Source organism: Ptychodera flava, chromosome 6, assembly GCF_041260155.1.
Source record: "Ptychodera flava strain L36383 chromosome 6, AS_Pfla_20210202, whole genome shotgun sequence".
Lineage (NCBI taxonomy): Eukaryota > Metazoa > Hemichordata > Enteropneusta > Ptychoderidae > Ptychodera > Ptychodera flava.
Window position 1 is genome coordinate 39109726 of NC_091933.1, and position 23904 is coordinate 39133629.

The 23904-nt window shown below is 35.8% G+C and overlaps 2 protein-coding genes across 15 annotated transcripts in view; one reads left to right on the forward strand and one right to left on the reverse strand.

Moving 5' to 3' along the window:
• Nucleotides 1-15559, reverse strand: part of LOC139135739 (forkhead box protein P1-like) — a 35019-nt gene extending 19460 nt beyond the window's left edge. For 4 of the 12 annotated variants that reach the window (XM_070703402.1, XM_070703400.1, XM_070703396.1 and 1 more), the window contains exons 1-2: nt 15427-15559; nt 6812-7005 (exon numbers count right to left, since the gene is read on the reverse strand). In XM_070703402.1, coding sequence (XP_070559503.1) covers nt 6812-6964 — 153 coding nt within the window. In that variant the 5' untranslated portion in view covers nt 6965-7005; nt 15427-15559. Of the gene's footprint in view, nt 1-6811; nt 7009-13970; nt 14015-15220; nt 15299-15426 lie in introns of those variants that run through there. The other 8 variants (XM_070703403.1, XM_070703401.1, XM_070703397.1 and 5 more) reach the window with 3 other exon arrangements.
• A 209-nt stretch (nt 15560-15768) lies between these two features.
• On the forward strand, nt 15769-23638 carry LOC139135741 (S-adenosylmethionine sensor upstream of mTORC1-like). Of its 3 annotated transcripts, none has more exons than XM_070703406.1 (5): nt 15769-15866; nt 18032-18156; nt 18730-19045; nt 19564-19678; nt 21542-23638. In XM_070703406.1, exons 2-5 carry the CDS (start codon nt 18054-18056, stop codon nt 22118-22120), a joined length of 1113 nt encoding a protein of 370 aa, XP_070559507.1. In that variant the 5' UTR covers nt 15769-15866; nt 18032-18053; the 3' UTR covers nt 22121-23638. The 3 variants fall into 3 exon arrangements, with proteins under 3 accessions (XP_070559507.1, XP_070559505.1, XP_070559506.1); XM_070703404.1 differs by lacking the exon at nt 15769-15866 and adding an exon at nt 16223-16356; XM_070703405.1 differs by lacking the exon at nt 15769-15866 and adding an exon at nt 16252-16693.
• The last annotated feature ends 266 nt before the right edge of the window (nt 23639-23904 follow it).

Consider the following 23904-nt stretch of genomic DNA (forward strand, 5'->3'; position numbering starts at 1 on the left):
AATGATTAATGGCTAATTACGGATAAATGATTGCAAATGTGAATACTGTACACTGTGTGTACAATATCGTATCATGTAAAATATGCTCCACACAAATATTCAGTGTGGTCCATTCAGTGACTATGACAATCATCCATTGTGTAGTGGTGGGGGAAAATTTGCATAATAGAAATGGCATAACAAAACATGTATATGATAAGATTTAACTCTGCATTGCTGTCAACAGACAACCTTTCCTTTCTATTTAATAAGAAAGACAGGTGAAGTTTTACCACAGGGAGAGAGAGAGAAAAATGAATTTCAATGAAACTGCTTTGTGTCACTGCATTTCCAAAATTTTTAGTATTCAGATATAAGATGAGAATCAGAAGGTTGATAGATGCATATATGTACATAGCTGCAACATTTGGCAGCATTTTCATTATCTTGCTTCTGTAAAACCAATTCATGTTTTTATTTGTCGCCCTAAATTTTTTTGAAATGCAAAGTCATTGCCTCGCTGACACAGTTGATTGTATACTATATTTTTGTGAGCTACATTATTTTTGACAAAGTCATTCTAGTTTGGACTAGAATTAACCTGCCTATAACAACATCAGACATTTACACAAAAATAGGCTGTGTTGCAAGTAGAATGCATTTCAAGGTGATTTTGGGAATAGAACAAAAAACTGTACTTTATAAATATGGCAGGACTACACAATTGGAAATGACATAAAAAGTTAGTGTAGCTATGAAAAATTAGACAAAGGAATGGAGAATTGTGTGCATGTACTTCTATTTCAAAATTAAAATTTTAGAAAAGGGTCAGAGGTGTACTTTCCTGCTGTCTGCCTGGCGTGTTAATTTGTGTTCTTGCCTGACCCCCGCTTGCCCTACACCTTTTACTTTTAAAATTTACTCACTAGCTGCACTATTAAAGAAATATGACAGTGAGTAATTCACAGAACAGGTTCATTCATCTCAATACAGATTTCAATTAAACATAAGAGATCCCTAGAAGTACGGCCCCTACATGCATTTTTTATTCCACCAGGATTTTGTGGGGGAAAGAAACACAGCAGCTGAATGAGAAGTTGATCAACCTGTCTCTGTCTGTGTAAACTTGCAAATTATTAGTTCAGAGACAGCATTGACGTCATTTCAGTTCATTCAGTCTGGGGAGTTAACCATTTTTTGAAATAGGTACAGATCAAGGAAAAAACTAAGTATGTCAGTAAATCTGACATTAATTAAACATGGGTTACATTGAATGAACACCTATCAAATCAAACTGCATGAATCACAGCCTTCACATTTTCACAGTCCTTTGGTTTTTGAACAATTAATGCAAATAATGTTAATAAATAATTTGAGATATTTACTTGACAACTGATACAATAAAACTCTTCATGTTTTTTATTATTCTTATTCATGAATTTTAGCGAGGCAATATTTGAACAACATGAAATTCTAGCAAACATAAATTATTTTCAAATATACTCTGGAAAAAATTTGAAATACAACTGGATTAACGATAGCCTTTACTCTTTAAGGGAACAATTCATTTGAAACATTCATGGAAAGTACGACATCCTTTCCTGCTCACAGCTTGAAAGGACTATTATTGTCCTGAAAATGAGGGGATGTCAAATGTCAGGTATTTATGGCATCCCTCCACTTCACCCTGCCTGACCTCCATTAAAATGGTTGCAACCTTGCTGATGTCACTGGTGCCGTGCCTATTGTCAGTTAATTCATTTGCATCTCTCCTGTAAGTGTAACTGTGATGCATTCAAAGCTGATAAGCAGTTGTTTACTGCAAAAGTGTTCATTCTGCTGGACAGGCTTGGTTTCAACTCACAAGGTGAAAACCATTTTCTGTCTTGACCCAGTTTCTAGGTCGACAGTTGCCATGGCTGCCTCTGACATTAATGGACGTATTTACAAAACACGCAGCAACCTCTTGAAACTGATACTGCTGTTAATCAACAGAAATGTAGAATATAAATATACTTCCATTTTTACTGAGTGACATTTCTGACATCGAAGACATGGAATTTAAATCAACATGGCTGTATAGAAGTAAATATTCTCTAAGGGTATTGGCTCTACCAATAAATTTAAACAATATGAAAATAGCAATTTTTTTTTACTTACTCCACAATGTAATTCACAGTTACATATTTCTGATTTTTGTTACAACTCAATTTGTGCCAGACTGGACTATCTTTGCCTTTTGTATAAAAATATAAAGTTGGGTTTTGTGCAAGGAAGTTGCAGTGTAATGGCTTACAATGTGTGAAAATATATATGAGTGGGCAAAAACAGGCATACAACTACACACACCCTTACCTTTCTGCAGTAACGTGTTGTGTTAACAAAGCAAATGTGAGAGATGATGACAATTTTTTCCCACAAAACAGAAAAAGCAAATTTCAGAATATTCACAGAATCAACGCCAAATTGATGGAACATTCAAACTGTCAACCATCATTAGGAAAGGAAGGGGTGGATGCGCAGCCAACAACTTGACAGAAATAAATCATGTTTATTTCCTTTGCAAACATGAATTGCAGAGAAACCATACGATTATCACACGATGCCAATTTAGGTCAATGTTACACGTAAATGACTTTTAGAAAATGCACATATCAGCAATGCTTGAAAAGAACTGCACAGAAAGTTATGCTGTAATACCGGTAATTGTGATTGACCAGATAACTGTAAAGGTGGTTTCACAATATCTAGTGTAAATTAATTGCAGAGAATAGTAATCCAGTGCAGATCTGATGTTAATTATAAATAAGATATGGTGATGACGCATATAGTGAAGAATTCAGGTGATCTCATTTATCATTTATTAGGTCATTAGAACTCTGTGAACTCCACAGCCTGGTAAAACAGAGGGTGGCTAAGTAATTTCTATAAAACTGCATGATTTGCATATCATTTTGTGCAAATGAATATTTCTGTGGTTACACACATAGGAACAGATTTGTCCAAATGTGGCCAATCCCTATAAATGCTCTTTTGGAGAACTCTGGAACTGTAACACAAGTTTGTTGCAGATGTGTTTTGTGGGGATTTTTGTTGGTGGGAAGGGAGAGAAAGACATGATATTGATGTAGTGGACATACACAACATATGAATTGGTCACAAGGCATTCCATGACAATCTTGTGGACTTAAAAATACAATTATTATGTAGCAAACATCTTAGGGGGTTGGAACTTTTTCTTTTTAAAGGTTAACAAAATGAAAGAAAAACAAACAAAAATGTTATAGTCCGCCAAATGTTTAGACTTGTACAAGCATCTGATATATACAAACACCCTTTTAAGTACATATAAATATAATATCAGTCTCCAACACAAATAATACACATTCAAATGTTGATTTGGTACAGTGTTTAAACAGAATACAAGAACTGTTTACAATCTTTGTTTTTTCACTATATAAATAAGTGAGCAAACTTACTTGAACTGCAAAAGTCACTTATTGAATGGCATTCTTCATGACAGTAAAAAGTGCTATTCATTTCACGGATGTATGTGATCAAATATTGACAGTCAAAGAAAACTTTGAGAGTGGCAATGCTCAATATGCACAGATTTCTTACAGTAAGTTCAATTTCAGAGCCGAGCTGGACTACCAATCAAGTTTTCACTCTTCCAGTTCCAGTTTGAAAGTGTGTATTTGATAATACTGGCATACATACATCACATATTTTGTATTATTTTGAAAACATTAAGTTATCTGGAATAACAAGAAGGATGGGCTCTATTATATGTAGATTACGCAAAAAATCTTCATAATCAGAAACAAAATTTCCTGAGAGGAAAAATTTGTACACAAAAAGCTTCTCATCATACAACTCTGCTAATGGTGTAGAGATTGGATAGTTGCACACAGGTACTTTTAGACTGATTTTTGTTCATCCCTTGGAATGTATTACGTAGAAAGAATGCCCAAGGCCCTCGTAAAACAACAAAATGAACTTCGACTGTAGCATTGGTGGCTCCCAAGAAATTTGACGTGAACGTGTTGACAGCATTGTATTAAGGGTACATTTGCTGTACCTTTTGATGATATATTATTTTTGTTCACAATAATTACATCAGTTTCTTATTCTTCCACATGAAAAATGTTGGAACACAGAATATATATGTAGATCAGCCTTGCTTGAATACTGCATTTTGTACAATATGCTATCTTTTCAGTAACAAGTGAATTCTAGTCAAGACTAAAATTTAATTGTTAACATTGGCACAGGACATATGCCCACATCCATGCTGTTGAATAGTGGGCCTTTTGAGTACAACTAGAAACTGTATTTTCTAACAGAATGAAAACACAGGGAAATACATCAAATGCTACAGCTGATGAACCTTTAAAATTCTAAGACTTGTCTCTATGGCTACATCAGGCAATGGTCCTTCGAGGAGATTGCACAGTTTATTGGTATGTTGTCAAACATTTTCAGTATATGGTACGCACTTGGATATTAAAGGGGGTACATGCATGCACCAATGAAACTCGTTTCTGAAAGACTGGTGACCAATGCACTCATATCTTGTACCAGGATATTTATTTACACTTGTGTATCACATTGCATAATAACATAGCATAAAACCAGTATTTATAGGTAACACATGGTAGTAATTAATAAGTTACATGACTTTTATAGACTATACCGATAAAAGGCATAAACTGTAGAGGATCTGTGTTAGGGATCAATGAAATTATTTCTAGTTCACAGTACATCTACAAACATAGCCTTGTAACACACATTTCATAATACTGTAAGCTACAGGAAACACACCAGTGCATTCCCATACATATACTTTTCAACCTTCCTGATGTACCAACACCTTTGGGAACACTTCATGTTTCATGATTGTGAAAAATTTCCTATGGGAAAATCAGTTGGTATTTGCATGGGAGTCCTGAGACTGGCCTGCCAGGTTTCACTGTTTTCACGCAAGAAATACTGCAGGTACTGAGCAGACATGACTGAATAATGATTCGAACTACACAAATTTTTTGAACATTTTTTCTGGATATGCATTGCATGCACGGGGAAAGCTGGCATTCAGTGCAAGTATGTGTAAACATGATAACCGATCATGTGACAGAGACTAAAATTTCCAACAAAACTTTTTTTTTTGCATCTGGCAATTTATTTCAATTCCAACAAACCAGATGTTAGAGCCATATTCAGGTTCAAACATAAAATGTTTCACATGGCCTTGAAATTGTTCTTCCTGGAATCATATTTCAATCTTTGGGCAAGAATTTGCCTGAGAGACAGCCCAAGATCAATAAAAAGAGGATGATGATTGTTTGTCATAACTTACATACAGGTACAGCAAAGAGGCCCCAGCAAAGACTACCTTCCCAAACTACTAGCTCAAGTTAGCTCAAAAGTTAAGGGTGTTAAAACTTTTTGTAACACACCTTGTCCAATCTATAAGTTGTGATTCATTTAAAGTAATGTGGTACATAGATGCATCATGGTGGTACTGATACATGGATGTGCAAAGAGCAAATTACCAGTTAACAGTTTCCAAAACTGTTTACCGGTTAACAGTTAGGACCAACTGTTGACTGGGGCAATTTGAGTACAGTCTACACAAACGTACATTCTAGAAGATGGCAGTGTTTGATACCAAGAGGAATGATGAGAGCTGAGGAACTTCTCGATTTTTCTGGGAGAAAATTGGATGAGGTGTGTACAAAAGACAGATTGACTAGCCATATTCAGGTAACAGCATGCATTTGTTTTTCCTCAGGCCTGAGAGTCACCTAAAACAGTCTGTCTTCCTTGGTCTATAGCCTCGTGAAATAGACTGTTTTGGACTGACTCTCAGGCCCTACGGCAACAAATGCATGCTGTTAATACCCTCAAGGGTAGTCAACATATATATACTCATGCACAAAATTTTACTAACCTACCCATTTTTGTTCTTTGATACTTTCTTTCATACTGGTACATGTGCCAACAGATGTACAAAGAGAAATATAAAATGGGTTGCTACTGCTAACACTGAGCTAGTCTGGACTGAGACTTTGGGATCAACCAAATGGGAAGCATATTTTTTGGTTGGTGCAGATGAACTGCCCCTCAAAAGAGTAAACTATTCCACAAAGTAAACTCTTTGCATCCTCATTTAACATGACCAGATCCATTCACTGCCTGTACATTTGTAGGACACATGGACACATTTCCAAAACCGCATGTAAGGAAACCTTTTTATTTTGTATACTTTTATTTATTTATCAAATGATATATCTTATATTTAGGGTGCTTGGGGCCAGTGCCATCAAAGAGACAAATGTCTGATGCATTTCCGATGCAAAGACCAGCATGTTGTGTTCTGTATACACAGTGGTGAAAATATCAACTTCACGACTCTTTTAATGTTGCAATTCATCTTTTTGTTAGCAAAACATGGAAAAATACAGTTCACTGGCTAAGATGTCTTTTTTTTTTGCACAATTCTACAAACTAACAGAGAGGGTAAGCTCCGTTGCTGAGGTGATAACAAGCCATACACTGCACATGTACTCTGAACTCCGAACCAGAAATCAAAACTTGATTACAAATGCACAGGAGAGCTTTGTACAAAGTAAAAGCATGGAAGAAGAAACTTAAGAAGAAACTTCAAAAGAAAAATCAAACACTTTCTAAATCAACAATCATCTGCAAACTGGTGAGAGATGTGTCATACTGAGAAACTCAATTTCAAACAATGGTTACTCGGGTCCCTCTTGACACACAAACGTGGCTGATTTGAATAGTAATGAAACAGTACACCTGCACAACTCACCTGCTGTTGTTGATGAAGCTGTTGGGCCATAGTATCAGAGTGGTTACTGTCATGACGAGGAGACGTAACACTAGTACCGTTGGAGCTTGGGTGACTGGTATTACTTGTTACGGCAGTGCTTTGGCTGACGGCGGTCGCTGCTGAGTCACTCATAGGGACTGACAATCTGGATAAGCTTCACCAAATGCGACAATCTGCTTGGCGAAAAATGAAAAGACAGAAAAAAAATTATTCTATATGTGTGATGTCCAATGTTAGTTCTTTTTATCTGGTAAGAGTGGATGATACACAAGTACAATCATCATGCTGATTATAAATCACCAAATCAACATTAAATGTATATTTGTAGTAATCTTTCATATTCTCTTTTCTTTCCATTACATTTACATACATGTACATGTAAGCTTTGAGTTTAAAGTTACAAAAAAACAAAAAGACTTTTTTTAACAATTTCACCGAAGTAATGTATACATATTTATCACATGAAAAAATATTAAATTTTCTTATCAATTTTTTTGCTACTCTGGTATCCAGTAGTACTATAATCCACTTTTCACAGGAAAACAAATAGAGTTTTATTCCATCACACTCTTGCATTGTCTGGTTGCTGTATTGCTGCCATACTGAGCTAACAAACTTCAAAACAATGAGGGCATTCATAGCGTTGCCATTTTCCCGCAGACTGAATTTTGACTCTGTTTATCAAATACACAACACCACTATTTCTGATAATAGCCTGCAAATACAGAACAATAATTGACTTTCTCATCCAAGGACGATGATTTTTTGGGTGACATGGTAACAAATTATTTTCTGCAAGCTGAGCGATGTTACTATGGTTTCCCTAAGTGACAGACAAATGCATGTAAGTACTTGTCTCAAAAGCCTGAGTTTTATTGCAGCTAATTTTATCAGGCAAATATGTTTGTTCACCATTTGGCACGTCAGTATTGGTGAACTGGTTGTGGGTTGTTGTTCATGCTTTCATACTTTGAGCTGATGAATAAGAATAGACCATTACTTTATCTGCTATAATACAACATACACGACCTATCCCACAATCCTCCATGTTATGCATATCTATTGGGTAACCACTTTTGGCCAATTGGAAAAAGTGTTATAAATAGCACGGTGATCAATGTACAGAGCAAGCTTCAATACTCAAATCACACTATCAATTAGTGTCCTTTATGGTGACTTTTGATGCATTTCTAAATTATTTATTTAGAAATAGTTTTTTCTCAAAAAAATGGCGTCAAAATGCCTCCTGTACAACTATTCAAAACAGCTTACAATATGTGCTCATCAATGTCAGATTATTACATTGCTGACACTGATATTCAGCCCCTATTTCAAAATGCCATTGCATGCTGTACAAAATCTACCGTTTCCAAAACTAAATACATGTACATTGTCTTTCACAAACCTTGGGGAGGAGAATGAGAAAATATATTTCTTTCATGGAATAACAACTACTGCCCCTTTAAAAACCAAAATGATGACCTGTGTTGTACACTTGATAATTATCGTCATTTTTTATGTTGACTCATACCTGCCTCACTCAGTATTTGAAGTCATATCTGGTGGTTTATAGAGGTTACATTTTTTGTTTTAAGAAGTGTCAGGTAAACAGTGAGGAAACATTTCAAATCATTGGATCAAGATTTCCATTATATACATTAAGAGAACTTAAAATCAGATTGTCTGCAAAACTCTCAATACCTATTCCACATATAACATTTTGCAAGAATAACTGTATCTCTGTATAATACAAGCGATGAAAAACACCTGCTGTTATCCATACTTCTTTTGCAATTTAAATACATAAAAATAGTGTTATGAATTGTATCATTTCCATAACAGTACATGTAAATACTGTACTGGCACACAATGGAATCTCGTAGTTTTCCAAAGATGAAATTCTACATCATCTATAAAGTTACATCTGGCTGCCCTGTAAATGTTAGAATGAAATAGCATCTGGCTGCTTTAATATACAGATTAGATTGGAAGTTACTGGAAAAGTTCACACCACTTACACAAAGCTCTAAAAGTTCTCATTCAAAAGACACAGTGAGTCACTGAATAAGACTGAGATTCAGTGACACTTTCATCATCCTTGCATTATGGGTAGAACCATATCAGTAATCCTCACTTGCAAATTCAAAGCATACAAAAGTTTACCTGGGAGAGTGTATCACCCTAATAAAGGAATATGCATGGGCACAAAACAAACTGCATACACTGATTAAATGCTGTTTACCTGCAAATACCCCAATTCCATCTGGTGCTATCCTACAAGGGGAAGCAAAATTGATATGTATGTGACCGAGTACATTGTTAATGTACTTGGTTTGATTCAGTTCCTCATTCTCAAGGACTTTTGGTTTTGTAACGGTAGATTAGTCAGCAGATCACAAACACATACAGAAAGACTATGTGCTCTGGTTATCTTTGATCTTGGATATGCTTTAAATCATTTTATTTTTAGTCACTGAAGATCAGTTTTGTCAGTAAATTATCATAAAAATGATTAAAATATATATATATATATAGAGAGAGAGAGAGAGAGAGAGAGAGAGAGATGTTTACCATTCAACCAAGCTATTTTCAGTGTTTACATTTGATTCTGTCTATAACAAGAATGGTACAGTGTGATTCAGAGTTACCATAATATCCGAAAACAACAAAGGAAGCTGTTCTTATTTTGGCTTTCTTTGCATGTCAATGGCAATTCAGAGCAACAAAATCTCTTTACCATATCAATGGTAGGTGTAAAAAGCATACAATAAACTTTATGGGGTTCATGTGCATTTCGTGAATGAAAAGGAATGTTATCTCTGAACTTGAATACATGAAATTTACCAAAAACTTTCATAAGCAATGTGAACTACATCATTGAAGCAAAGAGACTACTGCCAATCATCACAATAGAAATACAATACGGGCTACTTTATGTCTTGAGTGAGGTTGATTTGATGATCAAATATTATGTTGTAAAATTGTGGGTATACCGCATCTTGGATTGCGACCAATGATAAATGTGTTCCTGTTGAAATTGGCAGAATATGTTTGGAGCACCAATTTTCCCAGTTTTGGAAAACTGTTCCAAAATGTGACTGTTGTAATTCTATATAAAAATTTCATTTCTTGAATGATGTTGCCAATGGGAGAAGTTAACATGTATAAAATACATCATCAGACACATGTAATCATGCACTTCTTGGTAATTTATCCACCCAATTCACAAATCTTTCCTGTCAATGATACTCTACCACTACGAGTTTTTTCGTACAATTTCCATTGCAAGCGGGATGATTTAAAGTACATGTAGGTTTAAATTTAAAATGACAACATACCTCTCTCTCCTAGATATATTCAGAGCAAATTTCACATACGATACTCAACTATTTAGTATTTACCAATGGTTAATACTAATCTAATATTTATTCATGAATTGTTGGTTTGGACTGAACTCTTGCATCCAATTGACTGTAGGCCATGTTATATTCCTGATCACGTATTTCTGTTTTACTAGAGTACACTTTCATTCCCAGCATACAGCTTTTATTCTAGTATCTTGTAAACAAAAACATATTTAGCTGCTGTAAAGACAAATGTCGTCACCAAATACAGACAGGAAGGCTGCTGTGTGCTCTTAGAGGGCTAGCCTTTCATATTTTACATACCAACTTGCCCCAAATGTAAATAAGTAAATGCATATGAATAAACAGAGGCACTTGCGTCAATAAATATAATGAAGCCTTTTTTCCCAGGCAAACACAGCACTCAGTAAAGATGCTTACTAAGTGTAAACAACATAATGTGAGGGGGCCAAACGCTGGGGAAACCAACAACAAAAGCTGCGACTGTCTCCATCTGATAACTGAGATGAAATGTACAGTTAAATAGAAAATAAAATCCCTTGCTTGACTTTTCTGTCTTATGATTATATACTCTTTGGAGGAGTCACGCAACTTTTGACAGGTATTTTCTGAACATAACTCAAAGGTAAGTACTGTCCCCAACAATAATTTGTTTGTAATTATTTGGTCATATGACTTTACCCACTTGGGGCCCATGAGCATTAGTCATGAAAATTTTAAGACAATTTCATCTGGGTGTTTAGCAAGGGCTTGAGTGACAACATCTACTTTCCCACAATTCCCTGCCAAATACTGACCTGCTTTTTTTTGTTCTTCTGATCAGAATCCCCCTCTTTATGTATTAGCAATTACCGTGGAGACAGAAAGCACCAGATTATCCATAAACCAGGTTGATTTATTTCTGCTTGCATCTTTTACCCCATTAATGATGAAAATTTTCTCTTTTGTTCATGGTGTAGGATTACAAAGTACACTGGGGTGAACTACAGTCCTAGCAAAAATAAACACAATTTACAAGTCCTTCCCACATGGCTTTTTCTGAATTTGGTCAACGCAATGTATGTGAAACTGCATTTAGTTATCTGCCTTCATTCACTGAAAATTATTTGAAAACAAGTTTTCTCATCAATCTTATCATTTTTTTGAAATAATTCTTAAATTGTTGTTAGAACTTGATCACCTGATTTCAATATTTTTTTTACATTTTTTATGCCACTTCCCAGATTATATTGCACAGCACTGGTTTAATGCACAAGTCAAATACATGAGTGTCCCCTCTTCAAAATAGAAAAATTACTCTGAAAACCAGACGTAAGAATTTTTTATTTAAAAGTGCCTTTTCTTATGTCCTCCTACACTCTCATATCTTTTTCAGCAGTGTTCAAAAACAATGGGGAGATCTCTGCATGAACACCATTTTTAGCTAAGTTTCAAGGATACCCAATGATACAAATGCACAAGTACACACAACAAATTACAATTTATTTGATAATGTTGAGACTGGGCTAAAATTTCACTGAAACATCTTCATATTCATGACATAACGTCACATAACTCTCAAAACATTAAGTGAAACATTTAGTCTGAACAGATTACTTTAGTGAAAAAAGTGCAATTGATTTTGATTGGTTGGCTGGAAGGCAAACTGACTAAGTTGAATAACTGACAGGAAAATAGTACCATCAAAAGACCAGTTCAAGTAAGAATAGATGCACAGTACAGAATCACAATAAGAACAGAGTGGTAAATATGGGGACATAAGACACAGACAAATTTGACTGACCTTCTTTTTGAGGAGGATTATGTATTTTACAGCTCAAAGAACTGCAAGTTAATTTGTGGACATTAGTCTTGAGGGGACTGAACAAAAATGGTTAGGCACACAGATATTAGAACTATATTTAAGTGTGTTCAGTGAATGAAAAATAATCTATGATCCACTTCTAGTATTCTTTCCAGCTGACAGTTGATCGGGGTATTATAATGGTGACTTTATACAAGTGACACAGCAAACATTAAGTTAAATGGGACCAACTTGCCAGTGTTACACCTGTTCATCTCTGAAAGAATACCATTCCTCTAAAAATGGAAGCCCATAAATAATAGACAGTTTTACCTATGCATGATATTATCAGGAATTAAAAAAGCTATATCTATGCAAAATTGGTGCTGCTCAAAGAATATCCCTGAATTTAGAACTTTCTGTGGTTATTCTGATAACAACACAGGTAAATGCAGTGCAGCTACAACCGCAAAGAACAAAGGAGGTTACAAACAAAGTTAGTGTAAAGGCTTGGAGTGTACATGTACAATAACAGGATCAAAGGTCAATGATGTAGGCCTGTCACATCTTACACTGGGGAGACAGAGAGGAAAAACATGAGAGGTATCCATATGCATATGTACACATATAAATGCATCTTCTTAATTACATTCTTATCATAATTGTGCTATTTTGGGGACACAACCATCACAGAATACACAAACAAGCCAACCTAAATGTGGAATTTTTTAATCCTGCAAAAGAGCCTTGCCACCGAACAAGCAGTATTAGAAGGGTTTTCAATAATCTGAATGTAGTGATGTCTCATTTAATGAAATAAAATGCAATTGTTGGTCCTGAAATCTTGTAAATGCTGCATTATTAAGTAACTTTGCCATTTTGTATGCGCTAGTGAAGATTAATTTATCATTCTATAAATTTCAATCAAGTTCTGTCACTTTCATTTGTGTGCAATGTCACTGACTATCGCTTTTGTTTCCAGTGAGTTATTAAACTAGATCCGCTGAACAAAGACCTCAAATACCCAAAGAAAAACTACTGAAATATCAACTTCTGTTGGTATACGGTAGGCAAATTGAAAAAAAAAGAAAATTATTTTAGCTATATTCTGCTGCCAAATATTTACCCCTTCCATAAATGCTTTGATGTGAACAAATGAAAATTTCTGTAAAACTCGTGTGCTGAAGGCTGAAATCAAATTGACAATTGAAATTAATTGCACTTCTAATCTCGCACGATTAATTTCAAAAGGTCACAATTGATTGAAAGAGATCTGCTATATGGCAAAAAAATGTGTTCCAATTATTTCTCTGAAAATTGAGACAATCATGCTTTGTGAATGAACAAGTTTTTTTAATATCTAGGAAGAGAATTTTGTAGCATTGGTACAGAAAGACATCACAAACTTTTTCAATACAACTGCATATTTTGAATTTAATTTTCATACAAAAATATGTGCATGGCAGTCTACCAAATAGTCCCCCTTAAAAAATCTAAAAAGTTATTAGCTAAATCTGAACTGAAACAGTCAACAACCATCAAAATAATATTTCAAGTATATTGCAAAACCAAATATGCCTCAGCAGGTTTTGGATGAACAACAGTGAAATTTATACTTCCGTGGTAATTTTCAGGTAAAAAATAGACATGCCTATCATCATCAACATTATCATCATGAAAGACAACGATTCTTCTCCAAGAAGAAATTAACAAACGTTATCTCGAATCAAAATTGTACTACTGTACACAAGCAGCAAGTCCCTTTGTTATTTCAGGTATCGAACTAGTATATTCAGTACCCATCTGTCTTTCCTGTTAATACAAATTATGTTTTCAGTTGGATGAAAAATTGAAGTTTAAGGATACTTTAGAATTTTCAGAACACCAAACTGCACATTTCCGTGCTTTGACACATGAAGGCTTTGGTCGACCAACTTCATTCTGTTAAAAATATGTTGAGTACATACAAAGTAAAAAAGGCTAGAATCACCTTTAATCACTCTTGTTGGCTGTACTCTGGCTGCAACTTTTTTCCTTTATTTTTGTTGTCCACAGGCAGTTGTGAATGTAAATGGAGACAAAAAATAACATACAGAAAACAAAAACGAAAATTGAAATTTTTGGGCAAATCTTGGACTAAATATTGTAAAGAAAAACTTGTGATGAACATAGCTAATTTCTTGGTATGGAAAATTACTTTCAATCTGTGTATTTTGACAACTAACTGTGCTTGAATACTTACATTATTGATACAGGGCTTGTCATAATATTCAGCATAATCTAGTGTGCTCAGAAAAAAGCCTGAATTTTAAAAAATTTATTAAGGGAAAAGGAACGTAGTTCAGATATGTTTCAACTCCTTTGGTTTCAGTTCACATCACTTTGTTCTTTTATCTTTAAACTTACAAAGAAAGAGATTGACAGAATGAATGGGGAAATGGTAGCACCAGCAGAACATGTGTACAGTGTACATTTCTATCGTAGCTGAGACGACAGCCTTATTTTGCACGGGGCAAGTTTCTTAAAACACTGAAGGGAGATTTTACGCCAGACTGAAAGAGCGCAGACAAAACAATAACACACTTCTGATTAATACGAAAATGGCTGCCCCTGTAAGCACATCTGGAATTTACATAGGTCTACTGTGTAAACAAGCACACACATAACAAAATGATAAACAACAAAGCCTTTTCAGTGCATACCAAACCTTGCCATCTGCAGGTTTGAATGAACTCTTTAAAGGCGAGTAAGAAACTTGAGCAGGAATTTCAGATACTTTAGAAAACATAGGTGAGGTCAGATATGGCCTCATTTGGAACAGCTGAGCCTTGTTTATTCAACTCTAAGAGTGGTAAATTTATAGTTTCAAGTGCTCCGACGGCTTTTGATGGCTCGACTGTCCCAAATAAACAATAACACTACACAGAATAAGTGCATTCTGCGCCTTTCGGAGCAGAAGTCAGTTCACTACTACAAAAGAACGATAACTGGTTCATTCACAACATATCGTAGGCCGTACAAGCAAGTCCCGAGAGCACTAAAATGTCATTTCCCGTACGTTTTGTTGGCTTATTATATATGCAGCATTGTTTATAGAAAATGACAGGCCTTTGAACGGGCAAAAATAACAACAGCCGATTTCTTTGTCCGGCGAGTTTCAGAAAAACTAGCGAAACCGCTAGTTCAGTAGTCCCTGCAGTCAAACCAACACTTTAAGGAAAGTTACTGGCCTTTACAAACCTTCTCAGAAGCCATAAAGTACAGAATGTATTCTGTTTTCCGATCTTCTGACATGTCATTACCTATGCAAATTATTTATTCACGAAGCAAATCTATTGCATGCCACAAATAACAACAAAAATACATAATAAAAATCGCCCAATATTTATGATCGGCTGCATCAGAAAACTCAAAGTGCTACAAAAGATATTAGTTAGGATATTTACCGTATATCTTGCCAATGCTGAGTATTTAGAAGCAGACCAGAGGGAGAAAAATTCTGTTGATTTTCTCTGCCCAGCAGCGCACATGCATCAGCCTTGTGTACAGCAAATCATCGGCTCACTTCAATAAATAGTAAATATATTCATCCGCAGTTGTTTACTTAAAATGAATCTTATCGGCGCCGAATAAGTAAGGACTACTGCATATAATAGGATACATAATCTGAACAGCTACATATTTCTTCGAGGCAGAGAGGAAACAAATATATCTGAGATCTTTACACACCTTCTTCTAACAGAACTACTTTTCGCGAGCGCAAAGTATTTTGTTATTACAAGATGTGCTGTGGATGTACCGTGACGTCAGATTACACCTGCTGAGTAAACAAGGATTGAAACAAAGGAAACGACATCGTCTGAAGTTACAGTGAGGCCGGTTCTTGGTAATTTGGTGCAAAAATACTTCGTTTACAGGCTCGATACGCTGCGAATCATCTTCCATATGATATTGCTCGAAATTTTGTTGTGTAAATAAGGAAGCGATAAATATAACTGGCCAATCAGAGACAACGTTACATTTGTCCGGTTGGGAAGCGGTCATTCGTAGAATTTCCATCATTGAACTTTGAGACCATGATTCAAAATTACTCGGCAATATCTTACTCTTGAATTTTTATTAATACGTAAGTTGTCCATACTATTATGTGAAAAAATTAAAATATATTGCCGTTGCAATCTTAATTTCTAAAAGAAGGAACGGGTAAGAATTGAATTTACGAATTGAGTTCAATTAAAAGTTATAAATAACTTCAGCTTCTACTGTCAGCTGTTCTCATTTCAACACTTTGTCGACGAGAAGAGCTTTCACTATATGTGTTTGTTTGCGAGATTTTTTACTCGGTTGTAAAAGTTAAAGCCGGCTAACAACTTTAGGTACGGCACTGCTCACTTGTTTCACTTTTTGCGAATTTACTTGCATTCTTCACCATGTGTATGCCAGATTGAGGCAGCACTCCAATCCATTGGCAAATTGGTCGTCTGCAACATGACTCTCCGTCACTCCAGCATGCAGCAGTGACCTGGAATGGCTTCCTTACACACCCACCCATGAATTGCATCATCATCGTGGTGGTGGTCAATTTTCCTAAAAAGTCATGAATGTATTTGCACGTGCATTAAGTTTCAAACTTTTGAACGGTATCTTAGCCTATGGGGCGAAAATCCGAGAAAGTTAGCGAGTGCCCGGCAGTGGTGTTGCTGCATCGCAAGGGTAGGTGTAGCTGCAGTACAGTAGCTCGAGGTTTTGCCTGGGTATTTGGGTCGGACGGCAAACTGCCGTCCGACCCAAATACCCAGGCAAAACCTCGAGCTACTGTACTGCAGCAAGGGTAGGTGGTTCTTCGTGCTGGGATTGGGAAGGGAACGTTGGCGAAACCAACTGAATCATTGGGCTGTGGTATTACAACCTGTGTGTGTTCCCATTTGTTTAACGTTCACGGTTTCGTTTGTCGCAATCGTTAGGAAAAGTGACCACCTATTCAATATAATGTATAAAACCTATAATAAGTGCCAGACCTTGCAGGTAGTATAATCTGCCCAGTATAAGATTTACATGAATCATTCTCACTCTCAGTTTTTTTCATTTTTGACTACAGTACAGTGTCTTAGCTAAGAACAGTAAGCTAGTATGTGATATGAGGGTTGACCAGTCATCGGAATTTGGTTCTCCCAGGGTGGGTATTAGGGAGCAGTAGAAATATCACCATCATCCACAGTGTTTCATCCAGGATGGCATCAAAAGCGGGGATTTTCCCCTATAGCAGAAAATTTAGGGGGGATTTCACTAGTTCATGTGTTCTACCTGTATCTCTAAGGTGTGACTGGCACCATTTCATGGGGTTTGGTTCCCCCTTGACAAATTACTAGGGGTGCCAACATGTCAACAGAGGGGGAATCCCCCTCTCTAGAAACACTGCATCCAACAACTGTTTGCCTATCACAGCATTATCTTCTTGTGTCTTAGAAAAGCCACTGGTACGCTAATGAATTCATCCTGAGCCAGAGCATCAGCATTTCTTTCCAGAACATTTCACAATGACGATAATGTTAAATTTCAATCTCAAGTGTACTATTCAAGTTCATAGTACTGGTAGACACTGAGAGAGTTTTCTGTATCATAAGAAAATATTTCATACCTTTCTGAGTTTGTATGGCAATTTCCAGAAATTGCCCTCCTGATTTTTGCAAGGAAGGAATATATTCCTCCACCTACCCCCCCTCCCCCCCACCATCGAAAATCTGATGTAAAATTACTGTATATGCAAGGTTCATTTGGAAGTTATATCTTTTGTGAGTTGCTTGGCACAACTGGTATTTAAAAAGGTAGTCTGAATATGTTGTATGTTACTGTACAGATATTTCTTTTTTTTATAACAATCACAAACTTCCCAGGAAAGCATAAATTAAACTTTCATCAATGTCTCTACAGTCTTTGTTTGACATACTAGCTCTCTTTGTCAGTATACTTTTCCAACTCTTACAATGCTTTTGACCAGCCACATTTTTGGTTTTCATAATCTTAGTGTCTGTTTCAATTGTTATATTACAGGAAGCCTTAGACTTGTACATCTATGCAGCATCCGGATAGCTGCTCCCATGACAGGGGTTGTCATGATAGAGCATCTGGAGTGGTGAAACAAGTGCATCAAAACTTGCGGAGGAAATTCAAAGAAGGTAAGAGACATGCAAAACTTTTGTTAATGCAATAAGGATATATAAGACTTGGTGCATTGTAAATGGAGGATTTCTATGCGCGGTTTGCTTACTGTTATAGTTTGTAAAGTACTACATTGCAGTTCTTGATCAATGCAGGTGTGTTGTACTTCCAAAAAAGTTTGATCCTGCCCTTCCCAAGCAGCTTCATAAAAAAGCCAATAAACTTTTAGCCATATGTCAGACTAATCAGGGAGTGGTATAGTGAATTTCAGAAACCAGACTTAAACAAATTTGATTAAAATGGAAAGACATTCAAGCAATTGTGTCTGGGTGGGAGAGGTAAGTGCATTTAGAAGAAGGTAGGTTTGATGGAATGCTAAATGATATGCTTCAAGTATTTGACTATCCACCATGCAAACATTTTTAGATAAACTAGCATGTGTTTTCTGTATAAATACTCTTGTATTAGAATTTGTATTAGAATTTCTGAATTCCTCTTTGAAAACATTTCTTGTTATACAAGACAAGATCAACCTTCAATAACGTAGCTGTAAGTTGGTTTGGTAATGCATGATTTCTCTGTATTCACAGCGAAAGGTGATTTTGCGAAAGTTTGGCATGAACACTGTGAAGATGAAGACACTTTGGAAGAGTATGCCTGTGCTATGCAACATCTAGCCATCCAGCACTGGACAGGACAACCTGAAGACCGCATTGAATGGTGTAGAAACTGTTGTTCAGAATTTTTCTTTTGTGGAGGACTGAAAAAGGCTCTGGACAAGGATGAGAGGACAAGACTCTTTAACATGAAAAAGTCAGGAGATGACACTGTGGAAGCTATGTTGCCAAAGGGGAAATATCATGAACATGAATCGCCGAAAGATTTATTTCTAGCTGGAAACGAGATGTAAGTAAAGTAAACTCACTGTTTATGAGTATACCATTCCTGCTTTTAAAAATAAAATTTGTTTGATTCACTATATCATCTTCGTCATCAGTGTCTTTATCTATTACTTAATATGTAGAACATATAGATTAAACAATTGTTTGGTAAGTCTGTACAGACAGTTCACAACTAAGTCCTTGAAGATGTTTTCTGTATGTAATATTTTGATTATGATTTGACGTACCAGTAGATCAAAAATCTCAGGAACAAGTGAAATTAAAACAACCAGTTAAGTAATCCTAGTCTATAAGTATTATTTTCTGTGTAATATACACCAACTATATATGTAAAGTCATCCAACTATATCTGTAAAGTCTTGTTGAACCCCTACCAACACCCAAATACCATGTGAACCTCAAAATAGCAGACTTGAATTTTGATATGTCAAAACCAACACTAGTAAATCTACCAATAAGCTATGGACCAAAAAGAAATAGTTGGAAAAGAGGTAACCATTCTATCATTTTTTTTCTCAACAGCACTTTGCCTTTCTCTGGCAAGATCAGACTGCTTGATGTTGGAAGTTGCTACAATCCTTTTGTGCAGTTTGATGAATTTTTGGCCGTGGGTATTGACATATCACCAGCTGTTGATGTAAGTGTTATCTGTGAATTCTTTCACTTTCCTTTCATCAAAGCTATACCTGGAAGTAACTGCAACTTTTGAAAAATATTTTCAGTACTTTTTGTCTGTGTATCAACAACAGTTTCTTGTCATGTGCTCCCAAAACCAATTTGAAATACCCAGTATTTGGCTTGTCAATACAGTATATGTGTTAGGTTTTACCATTAGTGTTGCCAATCAAAGACAGAAATTCAATTGTCATCAATAACAATGCACATAAATATTGCACAGGTTGTGTTACAGTGGAAAGTGGAGTCACTTGATATCTCTATTTATCAAAGGGAGTAGACTAAGAAACTGGTTGATAACACAACAAATATTTTGAAAAAAATTGTTAGTTATGGTAGCGTCAACAGTATCCTTGCGCTCCTGGAAAGTCCTTGAATTTTAAAGCCTCTTTGATTAATTTCCTGGAAAATCCTTGAAAATGAAACAGAGTCCTGGAAAGCGCTGGAAAATCAATAGGCTACCCTTGATTTTGGAAAGTCAGGAAACGATGGATCACAGTACTGTAAAAATTGCATGTAAAATTATATAAAATGATAAATTTGAAAAAATGATACCTCTGAATTTTTCGATCTCAAAATGTCCTTGAAAATTTCAGAAAAAGTTCTTAAAATATTAGGATTTTAAGTGACTTTGAGTGTAGGGACAAAGTAATAAACTTAACATCTTAACATCCATGAACTTATTAAGACAAGATTGGCGTTAACCGTTTCCACCAGAAGTTAATTATGTCAGCATTTTACATGGAGAGGAAGTCATAACAAATATGCAATTATGTACCATTATATTGATGGTGTAAATACAGTGATCTGATTTGTCAAAACGTAAAAATAACCATGTTACATTCATGATATAGCACGGTTGGAACATGCGCCAGCTCTCAGCTAGAGAAAAATTCTTGTTTTGACGTGTCATTCCAGAATTCAGTATTCTGGAATGAACTACCTCAGTAATGGTTATACCATTAGACTTTGACCAGTTCACTTCATATTTGCACTGGATATCGTTCATGCATATATGTCATTAACTAGTCAAAATCTCATGGAATACAGCTGCTCAGTCTGATTTATCGTTAATTATATCATACCAGTATCTGATTGGTTGAGACGCGAAAAGAACCGTGGTATATTGGCGATATACCACGGCTGGCACACACGCGAGCTCTTGGCAAGAGCCAAAATCCTTTTTTTGACGTTCTATGTGAGAATTTCAATATACTGTTATGATATAATAGTAATAAATCACACCCAGCGAAGGTATACCACTCGATTTTGACCAGTTCACTTCATATATGCACTCGCTATCTATCGCTCGTGCATATATGTCGTGAACTGGTCAAAATCTTGTGGTATACCATCGCTGGGTGTGCTTTATTGCTTAAATACATCAACTGCAACAGACAATTTACTTAAAACCTCATTTCAATATCTTGTCATTTCATTACATGAAACAGCAGCATTTAATTTGTGTGTTTATGGTCATATTTATATATTATCACAAGACTCACTATTTCAAACCGTCTCTAAAAGCCTCTGAAAAATGTAGAATATTGACCAAAAACAGAAATGTTACAAATTCTAGTCTCAGTATTTGTAAACCACCTTGATTAGCCAGGTTGTCTTTGTGTTGTTGTCAGTACTATTGGCTGTGATGCAGTGTCTGTGTAAAGAGTGAGGGTGCAATGATTTTTATTTGCTGTTTTATAAGTGTTGAGTCATTGTTATACATTTTACAGAAAGTATGCTGGTATTTTTGCCATATAGTGAGTTTGCTTATTCTGAGTGCAGCTTTCACATCAATGTTATCTTTCTATTTTTCTCCTTGCAGACTGTACACAAGTGTGACTTTCTTAACCTGCAGTTAAACCCACCACTGCAACTTGCTTCAGACTCGGTGAACACCTTCCTCAGAAATCTGAATGATCCCATTGACACCCTCCCCAAGGAATGTTTCCATGTCGTTGTATTTTCGCTGTTGCTTTCCTACTTTCCATCACCATATCAAAGGTGGATCTGTTGCCAGAAGGCCAACCAGTTACTGCAGAAGAACGGCTTACTTCTTATCATAACGCCAGACTCTTCACACCAAAACAAACATACTTCCATGATGAAAAGCTGGAGACGTGCAATAGAGTCTATGGGCTTCAAACGTTGGAAATACGTGAAGTACATGCACATGCATTTCCTGGCTTTTCGGAAGGTCAGCTCTGCAGAATCGTCCCTCATAATGGGTGATGCCAACCCAGAGATGTTGTACATTCCACAGGATTTCCATGATACCGCCGAGGAGTGCATCTTCACCGACGCCTTCTCTCGGCAGTCAGACTCCGATGACCAGTCGATCAAAGATGCCTTCAGTGAATTGCCGAACTCAACTGATGAGGAAGAAACACTCTCATGGAATTAAAGTTTAATGTTTTCAATGTAATTGTTACACAGCAGTAACTAAGTCTCACCAAGTGAAAATAAGGTCATTTAAATAATTACTGTGACATTTACACTATATATACTTGCAGCTATCTGTTTGTGAATCCACTTTCAATTAAATAAACCCTTTTGATAAAATTGTTCATAACATTTTGTCAAGTTGACATTAGAAATACACACAACCTTTCCATGAATATTTCATGTTCATTGGTATAGAGATTTTGTAACTATAGCAAAATGGTTCCAGGTATATTTTTATACTCATGTAGTGCTGTGTAACAAATAATGTTATACCACAACACTAATGGCTGAATATATTGTCCTGTAACTAGGTTTGAAATTTTGGTTTTTAAACAACAAAAATGTGCAGATAACCAGAACTTTCTGTCTAAGGACTGAAATATCTTAATACATATGTATCAATCATCAGCATTTATATTTGCTACTGCTTAAAGTACAACAGACATGAGTCTGTCTTGAATCCTGTTTTGAATCTATTTTCAGTAACAGGTTTTATTTTTGTGACTGAACTTTAGTCTTTTAGCAGGTAAAATGAATGCTTTTTGGTGGGAGCTGTCAATTCCTTATGGCCATTTTTCGACAAATGGGGGAACTGATTATGGTTTGACATACATTTGGAAGAGAATTGTTGAGTAGTCTGCCCACTTCCATCTAAAGGAGGGATCAAAGAAAGAGTAATGTGCCTGGAAAGGATGTAATCAAATAATGTTTCAGATGTTGTTTATCAGAGCGCATAATCAGTGGTGAGATAGAAACTTGATGACAAAGAAGCCTGGGCGAGGTGTATCCTAAGAGAAAACTTTCAAGAGAAAAGAGAGTCATTCAAAGAAAGAGTTGTTGCATACCTCTTAAGGAAAAAGTTGCCACTGAAATAGAAAAGTATGTTGAGAGACTTACAGACTTCAAAGTTGTTGCCAAAGGAAATGTGTCCTATAATTGAAAGTATCCAGCAATCCTATGCTATATCATTTTAGCTCCTAGAAGAAAGATGAGTTGCTATGAATAAAAAGGTATTGTCATTTAACATTATAAGAGGTGGGGGGGGGGGGGTATTTATATGAGATACAGATCACCAGAAATTATGTTTATTAGCTCAGCAGTATCTTTTCAATGTGACAGTCAGTATTTTTCACAACTTCACTGACATACCCTACATACTCTAGAGGGTGAACGATCGTGGTGCAGAGCAGAAATTCACTTATGATAATGTGTGTTTAGTGAAGAACTGGCAAGTATAGCAACAGTACAATCTGATATTTATATCCCTTCCAATATGCCATTCTCAGTGGTTTCTTTTATAGGATTTGTGATGCACAAGTGTTATGTACTTACAACATAAAGTCCAAGTGACCGTAACTGCCAATTAATTCTGTAATTATGACACCTATGTATGTCACTAATTAATCGTAGATTCTTAATGTATATTCTCACTGATACAGGTATTTTGAAATAAATAAAAGTGGAGCCCTTCAATAAACACTGCTGCCATTTTCAGAGTGTTGCTTCTCCATGAATGTGAGAATGATAATTTATTAAGAAAGAGGACTTCCATAGATCCACAAGTTTCTAGTAAACAACATAGTCAGTAGGTGGCTCTTGTCATTCATGGTGAGGACCTTAATAGGACCTTAATATAGTATCACTTAATACTTTGCTCAACTGAGCAGAATGAAGTTGACTTGACGTTCTGCCTGCCTTCGTAAATTTATATTTAACCCAGAAAGTGTAGTGTTTCATGCCCTC

Bases quoted from the DNA above. Each gene is read 5' to 3' on its own strand.
- LOC139135741 (XM_070703406.1), top strand. From the start codon at position 18,054: ATGCAGCATCCGGATAGCTGCTCCCATGACAGGGGTTGTCATGATAGA. The intron at 18,157-18,729 runs GTAAGAGACATG...CTGTATTCACAG, and splicing joins GCGGAGGAAATTCAAAGAAG to CGAAAGGTGATTTTGCGAAA. The intron at 19,679-21,541 runs GTAAGTGTTATC...TTCTCCTTGCAG, and splicing joins ACATATCACCAGCTGTTGAT to ACTGTACACAAGTGTGACTT.